At 41.0% G+C, this 18584-nt stretch overlaps 3 protein-coding genes across 4 annotated transcripts; 1 reads left to right on the forward strand and 2 right to left on the reverse strand.

The window, feature by feature from the left end:
- Positions 1 to 534: 534 nt before the first annotated feature.
- wee2 (WEE2 oocyte meiosis inhibiting kinase) lies at positions 535 to 5339 on the reverse strand. The gene is made up of 11 exons (XM_062421230.1): positions 4605 to 5339; positions 4266 to 4474; positions 3913 to 3970; positions 3372 to 3541; positions 3120 to 3241; positions 2886 to 3032; positions 2685 to 2786; positions 2516 to 2601; positions 2243 to 2413; positions 1956 to 2104; positions 535 to 1021 (listed from the first exon to the last, which is right to left on the reverse strand). The coding sequence occupies exons 1-11, from the start codon at positions 4857 to 4859 to the stop codon at positions 856 to 858; spliced, it is 1635 nt and encodes a 544-aa protein (XP_062277214.1). The 5' UTR covers positions 4860 to 5339; the 3' UTR covers positions 535 to 855.
- A 195-nt stretch (positions 5340 to 5534) lies between these two features.
- dennd11 (DENN domain containing 11) lies at positions 5535 to 12788 on the forward strand. Of its 2 annotated transcripts, XR_009925318.1 has the most exons (10): positions 5535 to 6400; positions 7050 to 7149; positions 7273 to 7431; positions 8493 to 8646; positions 8744 to 8882; positions 9108 to 9239; positions 9335 to 9485; positions 9801 to 9869; positions 9976 to 10316; positions 10358 to 12788. XR_009925318.1 is itself a non-coding variant. In XM_062421231.1 (9 exons), the coding sequence occupies exons 1-9, from the start codon at positions 5974 to 5976 to the stop codon at positions 10169 to 10171; spliced, it is 1527 nt and encodes a 508-aa protein (XP_062277215.1). In that variant the 5' UTR covers positions 5535 to 5973; the 3' UTR covers positions 10172 to 12788. The 2 variants fall into 2 exon arrangements, 1 of the variants encoding a protein (XP_062277215.1); XM_062421231.1 differs by having other exon boundaries at positions 9976 to 12788.
- A 1316-nt stretch (positions 12789 to 14104) lies between these two features.
- Positions 14105 to 18223, reverse strand: agk (acylglycerol kinase). The gene is made up of 14 exons (XM_062421232.1): positions 17964 to 18223; positions 17834 to 17873; positions 17661 to 17740; positions 17490 to 17565; positions 17254 to 17379; positions 17024 to 17118; positions 16571 to 16640; positions 16306 to 16385; positions 16151 to 16208; positions 15534 to 15681; positions 15347 to 15444; positions 15169 to 15239; positions 14971 to 15055; positions 14105 to 14617 (listed from the first exon to the last, which is right to left on the reverse strand). The coding sequence occupies exons 1-14, from the start codon at positions 18071 to 18073 to the stop codon at positions 14483 to 14485; spliced, it is 1272 nt and encodes a 423-aa protein (XP_062277216.1). The 5' UTR covers positions 18074 to 18223; the 3' UTR covers positions 14105 to 14482.
- Between the last annotated feature and the right edge of the window lie 361 nt (positions 18224 to 18584).

Genomic DNA, 18584 nt, shown 5'->3' on the forward strand with positions numbered 1-18584 from the left:
AAATTTAAAAGTTATCACACCATAAAACAACCAGAGAAGAATATTTTGAAGCGTCTCGCGAGTTTCGTGACACAAACTTGAAGCTGTGCCTATACATGCCTTCAGAGACACACGGAGGGCCGGCAAACACGCCCACTCAATATTTTTACAGTAATTTCAACCTGGTTTATAGGAAACTGGCTTCGATTTAGGAAAACAAATACCTACTGGAGCTGGTGAGTTGAAGATAAGTTATCCAATTTATCTATGATAACAATTTACTTTAATTAGACCTAACCCCACCAACTGGATAATATGAAACCTGTAAATGACATCTGTCATACTGAGTAAAATTGATACAAGTATAATTAAACCTGAATGCAAAAATAATACTTTTATTATTATCGCACAGTCTTCCTAAATTTTTCATATCTCAGTTTCACATTCACACAGTCTGTCATACAGTTGAAATGCAGTTATAGATAACATGGTCAACAAATCCACTGGAAAGTCCCTGCAGTGGTTTTGACAGTGTGCTTATTTGGATTATGCTATAAACTGTTATGAGTGGAAGAGAAAAATCAAGTTATAAAAAGGAAATTCATCTGATGAAATGCATTAAATGTTTATTTACAGTTAAAAAAAATAATTAAAAACTGGTCAAATAAAATGGTCTGCAGCAGTTACATATATTGAAATTATCCCCAGAGAAAAGTGAGTCAGATGCCTTTAAAACCAATACTGTCCATCCAGTCATTTCTACAACCAACAAAACATCTGTGACATAAACAAATGTCAAGGTTTTTACCACAACCTGGTAGCAGAAGAAGTTACATTATATAAAAGCAAATGACACGTGGGCCTCATACTGTCCCATCAGACTCCATACCCAGGGCAACCAAAGCTCTTGGATCGTGACGTCATCCTACCAACAAGCCTTCTCCCTGCCTTAGGTAGAGGGCCTATATTAGCAGAAGGTTTTGGTCCTGGAGGGAGGCTCTGCTTGGGTGACAGAACTGCCTGACGAGCTTCCTGGAGCGCTCTGTGGAGAAGGGAGAGGAAATTAGTGACTGCTTTTAACTGGTGTCAGCATTAAGATGCTAGGACCAATTTATACATTTTACAGGACAAAGTTATAGAGTTAATAGGTTCTGTGCACCGCCTGTTGGTCGTATTTATGTAATTCAGTCTAAACTGAGCCACAGGCCAAAGAACACATGCCCTTTTATGTTTTAGTTTTAGTACTTCACAAGCCATGCGTTATGAGATATGAGTTTTTCGATAGGCCTACTTTAAAAGTATTTCACATTCACTATAACTCACCACATACAAGTAGGGTCTCAAATTCTTTAGTAGATATAACTTTAAACCTCCCAGAGTGAGCTTTAAATTACACATATACAGCTTCTAAGCCTGAGAACATTAAAGTTCCCCTCCACTTAAAAATGTGTTTTGCTTACTGTTCCTTCCTTTGGATGTTTGAGCTTTACTGTGCAGAAGTAACATTCATTTGCCACAGGGGAAAAGTTTCTCTGTACTCACCATAAATCTGACTTTAAGTACCATCAAAAACAATTTGTGACATCAAACTAATTTGGAACCAATAATGGTCCAGTGTGCTACTTCCAAAAGTGTAATCTGAAAAGTTGAAGCCTCTAGTGCACTTTCACAGAGAGAGTGACTTTTCAGTGAAGCAGGAGCCATCTAGTGACCACCAGTTAAACTGCTGAATTTTGCAGAATCTATGAATATTTGCATATTTATAGATTAGGAATTTTTCCAATGTGGGAGGAGTAGATGTCATCTTAATTTCCAAATAGGAAATTAAACTAGCCGTTTTGTAAAAAGCCATATTGGACACAAATTATTATTCAAAGCAGGGTATTTTTTATGTCTAGACGCATTTTTAAATTCATGTGGTCTGAAGCCCAGAAGTGGGGATAAAGTTTCAATTATCCTTCATTATCCATTCTTACTTTTCAAGCATGGCTGTCCTAAACTTCTCTACATTGAGCTCTGTGCGTAGCTGAGCAGCCAGCCTCCCAGTCCTCCCCTCCCTTAAGACCGCGTGCTTGCAAAGCTCTCTGGCAGACGGCCGCTTCATTGGGTCTGGATCCAGCAACAACTAACACAAAGAAAAAGGAATTTACAACATGCTATGCCAGGGACAATAGTGAACTCAAGTGCTGTTGTTACTCAATAAAAATGCTGTTCATACAGGGGCCAGCTTTGAATAAAATCTCTGAGTTAGAAATCAGGTTACCTGCAGCAAACCTCTGAGGGGAGATGAGAGCTCCTGTGGCAGCTTGGGAAGCTTCCCCTCTCTAAGGCTGTGCCACTCATCTCCATTTTGAGGCAGAGGAGGAGCCCCAGCTGCCAGCAGCACTGTGAGGCCCAGAGCAAAGAGATCTGCCTTAGGGAGGTGTCTGTAATCCTGCGGAGAGAGATAGATGTTCATTCCCCTTAGACTACAGCAGGGTGCAACCCATTCAGACCCCAAAGCTACTTTTCTTTTAGCGCTATACACTAATTTTACCTCATGCAGAACCTCACTGGCCAGAAAACGGCTGTCCCCTTCCTCAACTTGGGGACCGTTTGTTGATGTCACATGGCCCAGATCCCCTGCAGAAAAACAACAAGAATGATAATTAGCCGCAAACAAACATTTTGTATAATTATATTCATCAAACATACATCAGCAATACCAATTTTGTATACGACTCCTGCTGAAGTGCTGTTGTCTTCCTCCTCGCTTTCCCCCTCACCCAATGCACTTGTGCTGGAACGCTGGCAAATGAATATATTACCTATAGACAGTTCAAACAAGGCACATTTTAGGCACAGGTGACTTTTTTTAGATCCAGTATTGACCATGTGAAAGACGCAAACTGCTTGATGAGACATACTTGGTTTGATGTCCAGGTGTACGAGGCCTAAGCTGTGGATGTATTTTAGACCCATAGACACCTGCAATAGCAGATCTTTCAGCTCGGCCTCTGAAAACAGCTCACCCTGCACCTCCTTCTTCATGATGGTGTCGTTGACACTACCACCTGACACACAGGATGACCATATCAAAACCATGTAATTTGATCTTTTACCTAAAGTGCTGTGCTATTCATGTTAATGTGAAAACGTACCATCACAGTATTCATTCTGAATAATCATGTGATTGTCTTCTGCCCAGGCTGAATAATAGCGAACAACATGTGGATGGTGCCCAAGAACAGCATGCGCATACACCTCCTTTAGAGCCAGCTGCCTGAGAGGACATGAGGTATTGTTAGTGATAGAGCTGATTCACTTCATGTGCTAAATTAAAGAAGCGGATTGATCTGTTCAAGTGAAAGTGTGCCTATGACTTGGCAGAGAGCGCCGTACTGCTGACTCACTCATTGGCAGAGCCTGCGAGGGGTCGGCGAGAGCGCTTTATGGCGTACAAGCAACCATCCAGCCTCTTCACACACTTGTAAACTGCCCCAAACTCGCCCACGCCAATGCGCTCCAGCTCCAGGAACTCACTCTCATACCGCGACAGCATTAAGGGTTGGACAGCTCGCCTCTGCCAGATAAACAGACGGAGGGCCTTGTGGTAAAACCAAAGAATTTCTAAAAGAAGGAACACACGTCAGAGACACAGCTCAGCCTCCAGTTTGTCTACAGCCAGCAGAAGGACGTTTTTTTTCTTCATGTGTCACCAAATATGGTAGTACTTCCACGAGGAAAGCGTTTTGTGTGGATTCTGACAGCTCTTCTTTTTTCGCCGGAGATTCCATCGAGAAATCCCAGACGTAGGACTGACAGGGTGTAATTTTTCCCCCCCAAAAAAGCTGAGGAGGCAGCCAGAGATGACAAAGCCTCATGATCAAATCATATCAAATGCATCTGAGAGGAGGATTATTCACTAGAAAGCACAGATAAAAATGGTCGTACCTTTGGTGGGAGGAAGGCTTCATCATCCTCCTCTGATGACGTTAAGCTGTGTTTCAACCTGAAAGATGAAAAGGGCTTTCAGACCTTTCTATATTGTGAATGAAAGTGCTTTAGTAAGGGATTAAAAACTCAAACCTATGTGTATGAGCAGTAAAAACAGAAAGACGGAGAACATGAAATACTTCAATGCCCCACCACATGTCATAAAATTAATTTAAGCCTCAGTGCAGTTTGCAGGGAAGTGTGTTAAAAAAAAACCTCCGATTTGGTATCAATCATAATACATGTGAATAAAAATGCAGATGAAACACAGATGTTTGTGTCTACAATACCACATAAAAGCAGTAGTTTACCTTTGCCGATAATCATCATCTTCATCACTTCTATAAATGTTCCTCCTCAGCTGCTCGCTGTTGGTGCGCACCGTGTCAGGGGTGAAAGGATTCACGTTGACCGAGGGTGCCTGGGTGAGGTTTGCAGCAGCTGAGGCAAAACGAAGGCTCCTTTGATGCCGACTGATCTTAGTGCTAGAGAAAGGCTGGGACGACTTGGATAGAAGACTCTAGAGAGGGTACAAAAAAAAGAGAAATAAAAATTAATTGCTCTGAAGTTGAACTGGTTTGACATTTGAAAACTCACTTTGAGAAATCTTCCAAGACCACAGGGGCATACAAGGCTGAATTATTCCCCACCTTGGGTGTGCTGGGAGAGTCACAGAGCCTCAGTTTACTCCAGGAGGCATAAGGTATGGGGCTGGTGCACTGTAAAGGGTAAGACAAAGTATTGCTTCTACTGCGATGGCGTTGCACCCTGGGCGTCCTGCATGCAGAGCTGGGACTCCGGACCCTGGAGGCACTGTCATCTGAGCTGTTGTCACTACTGCTTCCTTCTTCTCCACAGCTAGAGAAGTCCAGCTGCTGGTTGATCTCGTCAAACATCCTTGCCATACTTGAGGCCTGAGTTTTGATAAAGATGCTTATTCGTGGATTTGAATGCCTTTGGAGACAAGAAAAAACTGACAGTGACAGATTTAAAATTTTGAATGATGTTAGAGTTGATTTTTAGGCCTGCATTTAATTCTGATATAGATTAAGATTAAGTGTATGGAGATAAAAAGAAGATAGGCTCTTTCTCAATCTCTATACATATGAATCTACATACATAAAGTGAGACCAGTATGATACAACGTCACTAAAAACTAATTAATGACTCACATTGTATGAATATATTGTGAATAAGTCAATATTACTAATTGTCTTATTATCTTTTACACTCCAGTCAAGCTTCCGGCTGACTTTTCATTTGCAAGCCCAATAGATGCCTCAAACAGTGATCATCAGCTTGTGATTTAACTCTGAGTAATAATGTATGTTTTGCATATATACTTACAAGCAAGTCGCCTTCTCTATAATCGTCACCACGCTTGAATTTCGCGCAACATATGTAAATAACTTCCTGTTTAAAATGACGCTACCAGGTTAACGCACCTAACTCTATGATTGGCTGAATCGCTCATAAACCGCACACCTGACTTTAAAGTGGTTGTTAATTGCAATAACTTTATGCATAAAATATATATATCTTTAGAATGAAAATATGACAATTTATTTATACTGTGAGTATTGATGATGTGTGATTATAATAAGACTGAAAACTATACTACAAAAATGGCATTTAATTAAAAATCAAATAAAGTACCATCAATGATTATGAACTAGACTGAAGTTCAACAGCCACTGTGGATGAACCTATGTGTGAATGTTATAAGACTATACATATTATTATGGGCAAAGTAAGTAGCCCATAACTCAAATTAGGTCACCGCATGAAATAGTAATGCAGACACGTGGGCGGAAGTCAAGACGTCATCAAAACAGTGAGGCAGGAGAGGAGCAGCCCGTCAGTGGATGTGACACGCTTACAAATAGATAGAAAACAACCTAGAGCGGCAGGAAACCATGATCCGGACACAGGAGCGTGTTTAGCCTGCTCGACTCATCTTGGACATCCGACTGTTGTGTTTTTTTTCTCCTTTTCTGAGCCCTCGGAGGCAGCAGCACCATGGTGGAGAAGTCGGACCGAGCCCCGCTGCTGGACTGGGAGGAGATCCCACCGTCCGATCCGAACCAGGCGGCCCCACCATCGCGGGAGGGAGACCCACCGGCGGAGAAAAGTTCGCAGCCAGTCGGGCGGACACCGACAGTCACTGCGGCTGGTACTGGGTGGAGCAGCAGCAACAGCGGCAACACCACCGCACCCACCACCACCATCACCTGCAGCCCTACAGGGAGCCTAACAGCTGTTGTTGCCAGCGGGGACGGAAGCCCGGGCCGTCCGCGCTCAGAGCACTGTGGGCACGGGTATTACCGACCGGAGCCCCTCTGTACAGATCGGAATGTTCTCTTTCCCGGCCTCTCGGTGAGAGATCAATGGGAGGAAAAAGACCAGATCGTGGCTGTGTTTGTGGTTACCTTTGATACAAGATCAGGTATGCAAAGCTGATAACAACAGCTTCTGATCGTTTATCTCTGTTGAAAATTGTGGATTGACTGGATAACCAATTTCCTGGAATGATTTGTGATATCTAGTTATTTTGTCTGCCTACTTGCTTTAGTACACACCAGTTGAGTCTTAACGATGGAGGATTCAAACACTTCACATGTTGAGACAATACTAAATTAGGAATAGAAGGGATGAATTAGTAGAAATAAATTGCCTGGCCTGGCTTTCCAGTTTTTGCAAGCCATCCATAAATCTAAATCTCAAACATACTGTGAGATTGAAGCCAAAGTTTCTGTTAAAGGGACATTTTTTTAGAAATGCATTGGCATCACTGTAGTTAAAAAGAGACACTATCTACAATCAATAATCTGTCGCAGACACAACAGAACTAAAGCCCAGGATGTTTTTATTCAGCTTTATATAGATAGTATGCCACTTCCAGTAAGTTACAGTAGCTGAGTCAGTGCTTTCCCTCTGTCCCTGACCTCTTGCTTCTTGAGGGCTGACATGCAGAATTAGAGGAAGTGGTCAGGATGAAAGTAATGAAAATAGGCACAACAGTATGGGAAGTAAGCTCATGGTGTATTTTGGTGTGTAATTGTGTGTGTGTGTGCGTGTGTGTGTGTGAACGGCAGGGAACATGGTAGAATGGTGCTTGCCTCATGACATCAATCTCGATGGAGTTGAATTCAAGTCAATGGCCAGCGGCTCCCATCGGGTCACCAACGACTTCATGTACGTACCTCAATCACACACACCCCACCCTCCCCATCCTTCTTTTTTTAGAGATCTGTTAAAGCTCTGTTAGAAATCTGTCACTCTGTGTTTACTCGTGGTATTTGTTTTGCCTCTGGGTAGATATTTCCGTAAAGGCTGTTACTTTGGGCTGGCCTGTTTCGCTAACATGCCTGTGGAGAGCGAGCTGGAGCGAGGAGCCAGGATGAAGTCCGTGGGTATCCTGTCTCCCTCCTACACTCTGCTTTATCGCTACATGCACTTCCTGGAGAACCAAGTCAGGTAAGGCATCCTGTGTGTTGGAGCAGAATCAAATATCAAAGTATCGTAGGGATGACAATGGGATTTTTAATAAATAATCATCAGTAATGTGGACATAATGACTAAGTGGGTAAAGTAAACGTAGTGTTTAAAACCAGGAGAAGACTATTTATGCTATGTCACAATGTTAGGGTATCCAAAATCTAAGTCAATATCCAGCCTCATATCCTGATATAATATATTGCCAAGCCCTACTGTGTTGTGCATTAATAATCAGTGTGTGTGGGTGCCTTTCAGTCTTTTGTTTCTTCTCAGTTTGTCATCTTTGCGTCACCCTATTTGTATTCTGTTTACCTTATTTACTTCTCACCCATCCGTGTTCACAGGTTGTTGTTTTTTTCTGCCTCTCTCCTATCCTTTGCGTCTTTGTTGAAAATGTTCTCATCTATTAAACATGAACCCAGAGTCCCAGTTACAGCTACAGTCACAAGAGCCCATTTACATGCAGTTTTTTTTTTTTTTTTTTTTCCTTCTATGAAGTCTAAGCATGGATGTGGAGGCGACCTTGACAGCCTTCTCTTCTCATCTGCTCTTCTGCTTCAGTCCCCTCACGAAAGCTTATCTCCTCATTGACTATGTATAAATATATGACACAGCCACTGTCGCAGGCTACAAATGCAGGCGGCTCAGGTTACTGCCAGATACAAGTGGAGCTGAATTAATCTGAATGGAGTGTGGTAATCTTGGCTACCGTTTCTGTGTGGTTACTGTGGTTTTTACAGTCGCTCTGCAGTAGCAAGCAGATGTGTCGAACTGTGTGAAGTATGAAACGTATGATTGAAGTAAAGTGGTTAAACAAGCAATGGTTACTAACCATACTACACGGTACAATCATGCATTATGGAGGACATAAATAGTGTATGATATTGTTTTTTGGAATCTATACAGATTTCCTTATACAATGTGTAAGAAATACTGAGAGTGTGAGATAACACACTGACTGTCTTTTGCAAATCTGCAAAGACATGGATGACTCACACCTGACCAAGTTTGCTCTTTTTCTTCCTGTTGTTGCTTTTTAGACACCAGTTGCAGTGCCCGGGCCAGTATTCTCCACTGGAGGCTTTCTATGAGGATAAGAAAGCAGTCCTCCCCGCTACAGGAAATGGCCTGGTCACCGCTTGCCCGACCTGGAGTGTTACCACAATCAACCGCTGTATGCACCCAGAAATGAAGGTATGAAAGCAGCAGAGCATACTTATATTTTTGGTGATTTTTTTCCAGTCTTTTTGTGCCACAAAAAAAATAAATAAATAAACATTATTCCCTGCAGATCACCCACCCAGCCGGCTGCATGTCCCAGTTCATCCAGTTTTTCGGCGAGCAGATCATGGTGCTGTGGAAGTTTGCGTTGCTTAGGAAACGTATCCTCATCTTCTCCCCTCCACCTGTAGGTGTAGTCTGCTACAGGGGTGAGAAAGCCTAAACGTACATGTTTACATGCACACTCGCAACTTCTTCATTGCTTCTACTGTAGTTAGCTAATGTATTGCATTGCATGTAACACACACTCTGTCCTCATTTCTCTTTGTCACAAACAGTTCAGGATGTAACAAATGTTGCAACCAAAGTGTGATCTTTTTTATCTTTTATTATCAAGGAGGTTTTTAATCTAACATGTTCTCACACTCCCTCAGTGTACTGCTGTTGCAGCCTGGCCAACATCTCCTTACCTGGAATTGGAGTTACTGTGCCTGAATTACGGCCTTTCTTCTACATCAACATAGCTGACATCCCAGCCCTGGAAACAGAGCTGTCATACGTGGCCTGTGAGTGCAGCTTTGCCGTTGATGGTTAAACCACCACACTTTGTAATCTATGGAAATGATTTCCTATATGTGAACATGTTTGCATGTGTTTTAAGGCACCACAGAGAAGATTTTCGAGGAAAAGAAGGAGCTGTACGACGTCTACATTGACAACCAGAATGTGAAAACGCACAGGAGCCATATGCAGCCACTGCTGCGACTGAATGCAGCAGATAAGGAGAAGTACAGGAAGCTGAGTGAACAGAGGTACAGTATGCTGAACACTGTAATATATTCCTCAGAAAGCATTTTCATTGTAAAATGGATCCATAGAATTTTTTCATTTTGGGAAATTTTATAAAAAATCAGAAACTGTTTAAGCTAGCATGGAAATACTATAGAATGAAATGAATGAATTCTGTTATTAAAAGAAATATGCTGCAAAATTAACATGGCTGATAATTACTGGTCAGTGATTTTGTTGTAATTCAAGGAAAATCATTATGTTTTGTCACCTAAATCAGAAGTCTGAGCATCTTCTTTTGACAGATTTCATACTGATACATGATGATTCATTTCCAGGCAAATGTTACTGTACTCTCAGGAGGTGGATGGAGACTGCACATCAAACGAAGAGGATCTTTTCATTCTGTGAGTCCTTGATCAGTGTTTTCATAGCCACTATAATGCACCTGAGTCGTAAGCTGGTGCTATTTAAATGTTTATATTGATGAAGTTGTTTTCATCCGTCCTCCAGATTCTTCATGGAGCTGAATAACCGCATCTTCCAGACGCTGTCAGAGGTAGCAGGGAGCCATGATCCCACCCTCACCGCTGAGCACGTGAGGGCCATGGGGCTGGATCCCCAGGGCGATCACTCCTTCCTGCTCGACCTGCTGGAGGTGTACGGTCTTGACATCACGCTGGTCATTGACAACCTCTGCTGCTCCTGAGCCCCCCTCCACCTCGGAAGCTTGGGATTGCCACTGGATATCTGTGCCTTCAAGGCCCACACACACACACACACACACACCAAGACACTAAAGACACTGCCTTCACCCTGGGACTTCATCTGTCGCCCGCTGTCCCCTTCTGGGTGTTTGTTTTTCTTATGTGTGTGTTTCATCTGACCTATGGAGACTGTTTCCAACTAGTGTGGGTGATAAGGACTGGCCCACAGTGGTTGATAAACACCTGGCAGACCATGCTGCTTGGCACCTCCGTGCTCTTACAGCCCTTCACATCTCATGTTCCTCAGTGCTGTTTTTCAGTCAGAAATATTGTTTTCCTGTGTGTGATCGTCTCACTTTGTTTCCGGCTCAAGTGGCCAGGCTGTCCGCACTGGATGAAAATCTAGAAGTCTTCATCAGGTTAGGTCCGGTTCTCCACTGCACTCATCACAACTTTTAAATAGTGTCATATTATTTGTGGAAAGGTTTTACTGCTGGAAGAAAATTGTGCCCTTAAAATACTGTAATTGAGAACTCTGGCCTTTATAATGTGCAACAAATTGAGCAGACTAACTCCTGCTATGATACCACACTTGGATTTTTTTTTTTTGGTAAAGCCACTTTTGGCATTAGTGAAAATGAAATGCTTTTTTACCACTGTGTTTCTCTTTCAAAAAGGAAGCAATAGGTGTTAGTGTGTGTTATTTGAAATGATCGTCCTTTTTCGTGTACTTTTGATCTCACAGTCAGATGTGTTTTTTCGGGTTTTTGACTATTTCGTTCGCAGACTGAAAGTGAGAGGTGAGGCGAAAGTGAAACATGTTTGTTAATGAGTGCGATAACCTCTTTTTATAATGGGAATTGTTAATGATTATGAAGCTGAATAAGCTGTTATAACTACTTTGTTCACTTTGATGCACCTTCAACACAAGGTAGAGCGCTGTTTGATAAGGTTTCTGTGTTTGATTCACAGTCAACGTGCAAGGGAAGGGGGATGTTCTGGAAACTTTTTACATGTTTTGTCTTCATTTTTCGGAACTGGCGAAGGAATTCTATGGACTAATTTACCATGAATGCTGCACCATGTCCACCACTGGACTATTTCCTGATGCACACAGTGATAATGCTTAACTGTAATTTTTTTATCATTATGCTATGTTTATGTCTGAGCCAGCAAGTGGTTTTGGAGCAGAGGAGGAGTTTTGGGTGCGTGTGTTGTTGTGATACTGTGGACAGGCTTTCATTGTTTTTTAATACTTAAACCAGAGGCTGGGTCATCAGTGAAAGCAAATATATCGACTGTGATCCTGTTGAATGAAGAGTCCTTGATGGAGCCGTTTGTAGTTTACTTGTTGATCAGCTTCAAAGGGATCCTCTCCGCTTGTCTGCGTCCATCACAAAGATCCCTTTGTGTTTTTGGAGATCTGGTCATGTCACGACGAGAGCTGAGCAGAAGCTTTAACTCCACCTTAATTGGCAGATTCACAGAAAGGCCCGCGTCTGTTCCGGCTGAGGGTTTCTCTCTGTCCTTTTCATCACAGCCCCATTCAGTGAATCCAGCTCTAGAGACAGGCCAACTGTGTCTTTTGAATACTGCTGGCAGACGGGTTTAGTTAATCCATCACGTTGCCAATTTGAGTGATCATTTGTTCCATGTTGGAACACCTGAGGCTGAGGCTTGCCACGTATAAAATTGGAGTTGTAGTTCTCAACCTTCTCATAACGCCCCTGGTGCAATCTTGTAATGTACAAGACTTTGAATCTAAACACCAAGTCATCTTTTTTTATTAAAACTTATTTAAAAGCTTATTTAATTAACAGGCCTTCAAATATTATTGATTGTCACATTCCAAAAATGATCTTTCGAGGGCTGATCTCCAGGTTGAGAACTGCTGATTTACAGCGTGGTCTTGTAGCCTGTACTGTACCTTGATTTGACCCCCAAGATGTTTTCTGGGTGGGTTTGAAAATGGGGAAAAAAAGTATGTATTGTATTTGAAAGTGAAGGACAGCTAAGCTTTATTGTTTAAAAGGGGCCTTAAGGAAATGTGACATGTTCTCAAACTTAATACAGCAAACTCACTTCTGTATTTAATTCAAGCGTATTTGCTGAAAGATTAAGTACGTTTGTCCTTAGCACTGCTTAATAACCTTAACGTCTCCAGTGGAAACTGTTGACTCTGACTGGTCTATTCACTTGTCAGCAAACGCATTCTCTTGCCTCTGACATTGTTTGCTTTACAGGTGTATGTAAAACATAAAAGGGAATGTACACAACACACACACCACTGTATAAAAATGCCTTCTTTGTGGAGTCCTTCACAGATGTGTACCAGCATTCGCTAAATGAACCATTTGTACAGCGTGTCACTCTACTGAATGTCAAAGACAGCAAAAGTATTGCACACAATGCAGCCTCACATCCAAGTAGTGTAACTGTTTTCTTCTTGATTGTAATGTAAGTCAAAAGTATTCACACAATAACCAATAAGTCTTCACCTTTACTAATGTGAAACACTGTAAGAGATGTCAGTAATGTACACATAAACTCAATAGCATGAGCAACTGTTAATTCCACTGTACTGCCATTGTGAAACAATAAAACATTGATTCAGTTTAAGTGCTTATCTAATCCTGTTTCTTCCCCTGCTTAACTATTTAATACTTTTTATTTCCTTCATGGCCTGCTCTACCTGAACTGCTCTCTTCCTTTACAGTAAGGATTCTGTTACTCATTTTGACAATAAGGTTGATGATGTTTTAATAGACTTCATCCTGCATCCTGTCACACCATGTCCTCTGGTTCTCCTTCCTGCCCTGTTGACTCATAGTCACGTTCCTTCTTTTCTCTCATCCTGGTAAGACCTGTAATTTATATTTACGTCCCAACCCCTGAAGCATGTCTGTCTGACCACATGAGGCAGAGTAACTCTATTCTTCGAAATACTCTCATACTACGAGACTTATACATCAGTGTATTGGTATCAGTTGATACCAACTTATGGCAGATATATTAGTATTGATGTAAATATAGACCGACAAGTAATAAGAATCTGAACTGTGGAAATGCAAAACTAGGTTTCATGTAATCCATAAGCAGTGTCACTTTTACATAGTTTATCCACTAGAGAGCACTAATAAGATGACTTTTACACTATAAAATGTCCCACTTACTATCTTGGTCATAATTGTAAAACATATATCAAATCAATATCAAGTTTATTTATATTACATTTACAAAAAAAACAACCTAAAACTTACTATCAGCCAATATATCATTACCACATAAGCTCCCAAAAACAAATGTTGGTATGCACCACAGAAATCGAGCATTTTTGAACTCCCTACAAAGGATCACAAGATAAATGTGAGTTTATTTTGAGATGATTACTTATGTATGAAAGAAGAAAAGGAACTACATAACTTTGTACTGACCTTTTGGAATTTCCTCAAATCTTTGCTTTTTGTGAAATCTTAGATAATTCAACCTCTATAGTGATCAAAAAGTTATTTAAATTAATCTGCTAACGACTCATTAACATATTTCAAACTGGACACCAATTTGTCTGAGGCCACAAACCAAAAAGGTCACAGACTGTCAGTTTAATCCTCAACAATGCACCTCATCTCATAAAACATTTTTTAAATATTATCTTAATCTAAAAGTAACTAGTTACCCTAAAGCCATCAAATAAATATAGTGGAGTAAGTATTTTAAAAAATGTACACAAGTAAATGGAATTTCTCTGTGATGTGTCCATCATTCTGCCCACTCCTCTCTCTTCTCCCTGTAGATCATCTCAGACAGGAATGCAGTCTCGTCTCGTCTTCTAACCCAGGCCTGACAGAGGTTTCATCGTCTACTTCCCCCCCCCTCACCTCCATGCCTGTACCCTTTTTCTGTACAAGGAGTCACATTTATATAAAAACTTTGTGACGAATTGGGCAAACGTCTTTTTATTGACCAAGTTCAAGTGTGACGGCAAACAGAAAGCCATCAGGTAAACATAAAGTCCTTTTGTAAGACAGTAGAAAAACAAAGCCTTGGTCCTTTCATATTCAACAGCATCTAATGTAATACTTTTCATAATTGTTAAAAACAACTAACTGAATATTTTATCAGTGTTTATATGTAGTTAAACAGATCGTTCAAACCATCAGTGTGTCATGATTATTTAAAACTGTTGGAAAAAGGAGGCATCTGTTTTTAAAATGAGCTCAGAGTTTCGTGGCATCTGGTCCGTTGCTTTTGTTTCTGCAGAAATCAGTTTCTGTCTGCTGTTTTTGTGTCCTTTCCGGTGTTATGTTTGCTCCTCACTGCATCTGTGAGAGGAGCTGCTCTCTGCGCTCTGCATTGATGAAGAAGCGTAGTTTCCGTGGCAACAGCCTTATCTCTACAGGCATGGCCTCGTATTCCTCGTTGTCAATGTTGTAAAAGCCACCGGTACCCTGCAGAGTCGGAAAGGACACAAAGTTGAAAGTCAAAATGAAATATACCAAACTTCAGCCTGCAGACTGTATGACATGAGCACAGTCCTGAAATAGTTTTGATTTGCTTTGATGAGACACAGTACATTAGGATCAAATCACTTGAAGGTCCTATGTGTAGAATTTAGTGGCATCTAGTGGAACAGACTTGGCAGAAATTGAATATAATATTCATAAGTATGTTTTACTTAGTGTATAATCAAATAATACATCCTTGGAAGGGGATGGTAGGGGTATTCATTTGGTTGCAATCTGCAACCTCACCACTAGATGCCGCTAAATCCTTCACACTGGTCCTAGAAAGAGCTTCTGACCTCAGGCAGCTGCAGCTGACAAGCACTGGCTTCCAGTTTTGTGGAACCTTTAGTGAATATAGTTGGGTCCTCTTCTTTTTTATTTCTGTAATAAAGAACAAGGACTTTGTTTTATTTTTGCATGATGACTCTGTATAAACTTTCATGATATATGTTTCACCTCAATAGAGTTGATTGCATTAATAACAAACTACTGACCCAACAGTGATGAACTCACTCACAGTGAAGTCATCTGGCTCTGCGCAGATCATCAGCGAGTCATTTATGCGCTGCAAGTTCAAATAAACAGAAAAAAAGGACATAAATTAGAATTAGAAGGAGAAGATTTTAAAGAAACAGTTAGATATTTGGGTTTAAAAAAAAAAAGTAGACTGACCATCTCAACAGGGTTTTTGTTGTGCGTTTGAATAAAAAGCTCTAACGAAGACAGCTGCTGCTCCTCCCACTTCTCTGGCTCTTCTTCTTTTGGAGGCTCTGAATAAACACACAAACCAAAAACATGACTGTGGAACTCACAATTTTTAATGATTAAGATTCGATATCAACACAATCTTTCACCATACCTTCAACAGGCGGGTACCAGTAGTTCTTCAGTCTGCGGCCAATGCGATGGAGCAGGCTGGGCCTGGTGGGCTTCTGAGGGGGCAGGTCAGGGGGGCGAAGAGTGGGCGACAGGTAGGTCACGGAGACTTCCCGGACCAAGGGCCACTCCTGAAAGATTTTACAACAGTACATCGTCGTTGGTTGTTTGTTGAAAATGCAACATTCTCCTACAATGTGCAATATAACTTTCCTGGGTTTATAAGCTGTAGTGTTTTTCATTGATGTCATTGGCCTCATCATGTTTTTATTTGTGGTGTTTTTGTTTGTTTTTGTTGGTATGTATGTCCGTTTTATTGAGAGATAAATGTTTTGTGATGCAATAAAAAAATGTAAGGGGACAATTAAGTATATCTTATCTTATCTGTCACCCACAGAATCATTAAAGTCATGAGTCATGAGGAATAAATGGATTACATCTTCTGTGTTTGTAGACTGCTGAGTCAATGAGATACCAACATATTTTACTAAAGCTGATGACGGCCTACATTTTGTGTTGATATTTTTAAACATGACCCCAAATTATACCCATATACATCAGGTATTCAGTGACCATAGCAAGTTTAGACAAACCTCTTACCTGTAGAGTGCTGAACCAATGAGCTGCACTTGACTTCAGTGGTCCAAGGTACCAATATCTGTGTGGAAATATCATGTTAATCATTACTATGTATAGGGGGTTATGTCATGGTTAACCCAAAGTTATAATTTGAGGGACTAATAGTGTGATCTTACTTGCTGATTTTTGCAGCCACATCTCTAAAAGCGCCCCAACGCAGTCCTGTCAGAGCAAACACCGGCTGCTCTTTCTCTCCCTAGAAACACACACACACAGAAACGTTCCAGTCCAAATACTGCTATTAGCAAAATTAAACAAGATTATTTCAATTTCCCTGACATTTCATATTACACAGTGTGAATTAATTCCAAAGCAAATTTCTTCAATTATTTCTTCATTTATCCAGAAGTAAACAAACATCTGCATTTAAGACATTCTCACTTTGATTTGAAGCACATCCAGCGGCACCGTTTCTCCCTTCAGAATGGACAGTGTTGCTGATGTTATGTCTCTGGAAAGACAAGTTGAAGTTACTTATGTTGAAGCTCCATATTGTTTACTAAGGGAGCCACATCCTTTATTGGGTTGGAACTATACACTTTCTGTTAAATATTACAAAAATGTCCTTAATTCATCCATAAATTGTTTAGTTTATTGAAAGTCATAAAACCGTAAAATTGTCATCAGAATTTTCCACAGCTCAAGGTAACGCTTTCAAATGTTTTGATTTTACAGTGGTATAAATCAGCCAATGTGGGGGATTTCGGCTTTAAGAATAGTAGCTGATTCATTTTCTGAGTGAAACTTTTAGCTCTATTCCAATCCACAGTTTATCGTCACATGTATAAGATTGTGTGATGAATAAATCTGGATTAATTTTGCCGAGATACTCACTTGACCTTGTTGTCACTGAGGAGGTGCAGACCTGGACTCAGAGAATTGCGAGATCCCAGTGGAATGAATCCAATTGGTATATTACTGAATGCGTCCTGTAGTCATAAAACATCCATCAGTGAAAGTGATCAACATTTTTGATTCATTTCTACTCATCTCATTTAGCAGCCAGTTAACGGAGATAATGAGATCATGATAACGGAACAACACATCTAGCGTATAAGACCTACTTGATCTGGCCTACGCAGTAAACCGGTGATGACTTCCTGCAAGGTGCCATCCCCTCCAGCCACAATCAGCATGTCCGTCTGTTCCATAAGATCCACCAGTTTTTTTGCCTGACCTTCATAATCTGTCTGTAAAGGAACAAACAACATATAAACATTATGTCACATTGGGGGACGAAGACTGGAGCCACTAATAGTACAGATGTATTTTTATTCTACGATTAAACAACAAATGATACCTTGACTATTGTAATCTCCACACCAGCCAGGTGTAAAATGGGAGCAGCATTCTTTTCAAACAGGTTGCTGGCTTTCCTGTGGAGGATTGAGACAAGGAGTTATTCAGAGAGAAAAGAGAGAGAAAGAAAAAAAGCCCATTTAAAAATGATATTAGATGTGTGTCTTCTTACCCACTGCAAGCTGCAGGGTTCAAGATCACAGTGGCTTTTCTCAGCCGCTCCTGTGGTGCTATCTGTTGACGTCCATACTCCTAACAGACATGATGATGAGGTTTTTAAACACTTGAGAAACACATTGGTTTATATGTTGCTGCTGGATGACAGTATACATAGTGATGTCTTACCCTGGCCTCTAGACAAGCCTCTCTCCGCAGAACATTGTCACTAAAAAAGACACAAAATACAAGACATATAAACAGGCCTGTGTGCACTATCCAGTCGTTGAAAATACTATAACCTGTTGGATATACTCACCAGTGTTTACCGTACAGCCAGTACCCTCCGTAAGACAGGACACCCGTAGCAAACGTGGACTTCTTCCAGTGATTCCGCAGAGTCTTAAACACTTTCACGACCCGCGCCATTATTGTAGTTCAAATACCCTCTAACCCACTTTAATGCCACACAACATTTAAACTGCAGTGCTTGTTTTATGTCATTGGTGATAGATTTTACTCTCAGCGGTCACCACACTGTAGCTGCTGTCAGAGCAACACGGTATGGACATGTTGGTGTTACGTCAAAATAGTCCGGGTCAACCCAGGGCTGAACAAATATTTGTTCCGCGCGTGGTTCATTAACGTGTCACAGTGAAACAGAATAATTGCTTGATAGAAAATACTATCTGCACGAGAAGTAGATTTGTAAGATAGTAAATAAACCTTAAATATACAAGAAGTCCAGATAAATTACTTTTAGGCTACATCCGCACTGGAAGACTACAATTCCCATCCGAGGGGTGTGGGGACCTTGCCTGAAGAGAGAGTACAGAAGTGCAGTGGTGATTAAAACGATGTAGCTGGCTTGTTTACTCAGTATACACATAAAATGAGAGGTGGCATTTTTTTGTTCAGCTAATGTGACCGAAGCACGTTT

Source organism: Scomber scombrus, chromosome 6 (assembly GCF_963691925.1).
Source record: "Scomber scombrus chromosome 6, fScoSco1.1, whole genome shotgun sequence".
Classification (NCBI taxonomy): Eukaryota; Metazoa; Chordata; class Actinopteri; order Scombriformes; family Scombridae; genus Scomber; species Scomber scombrus.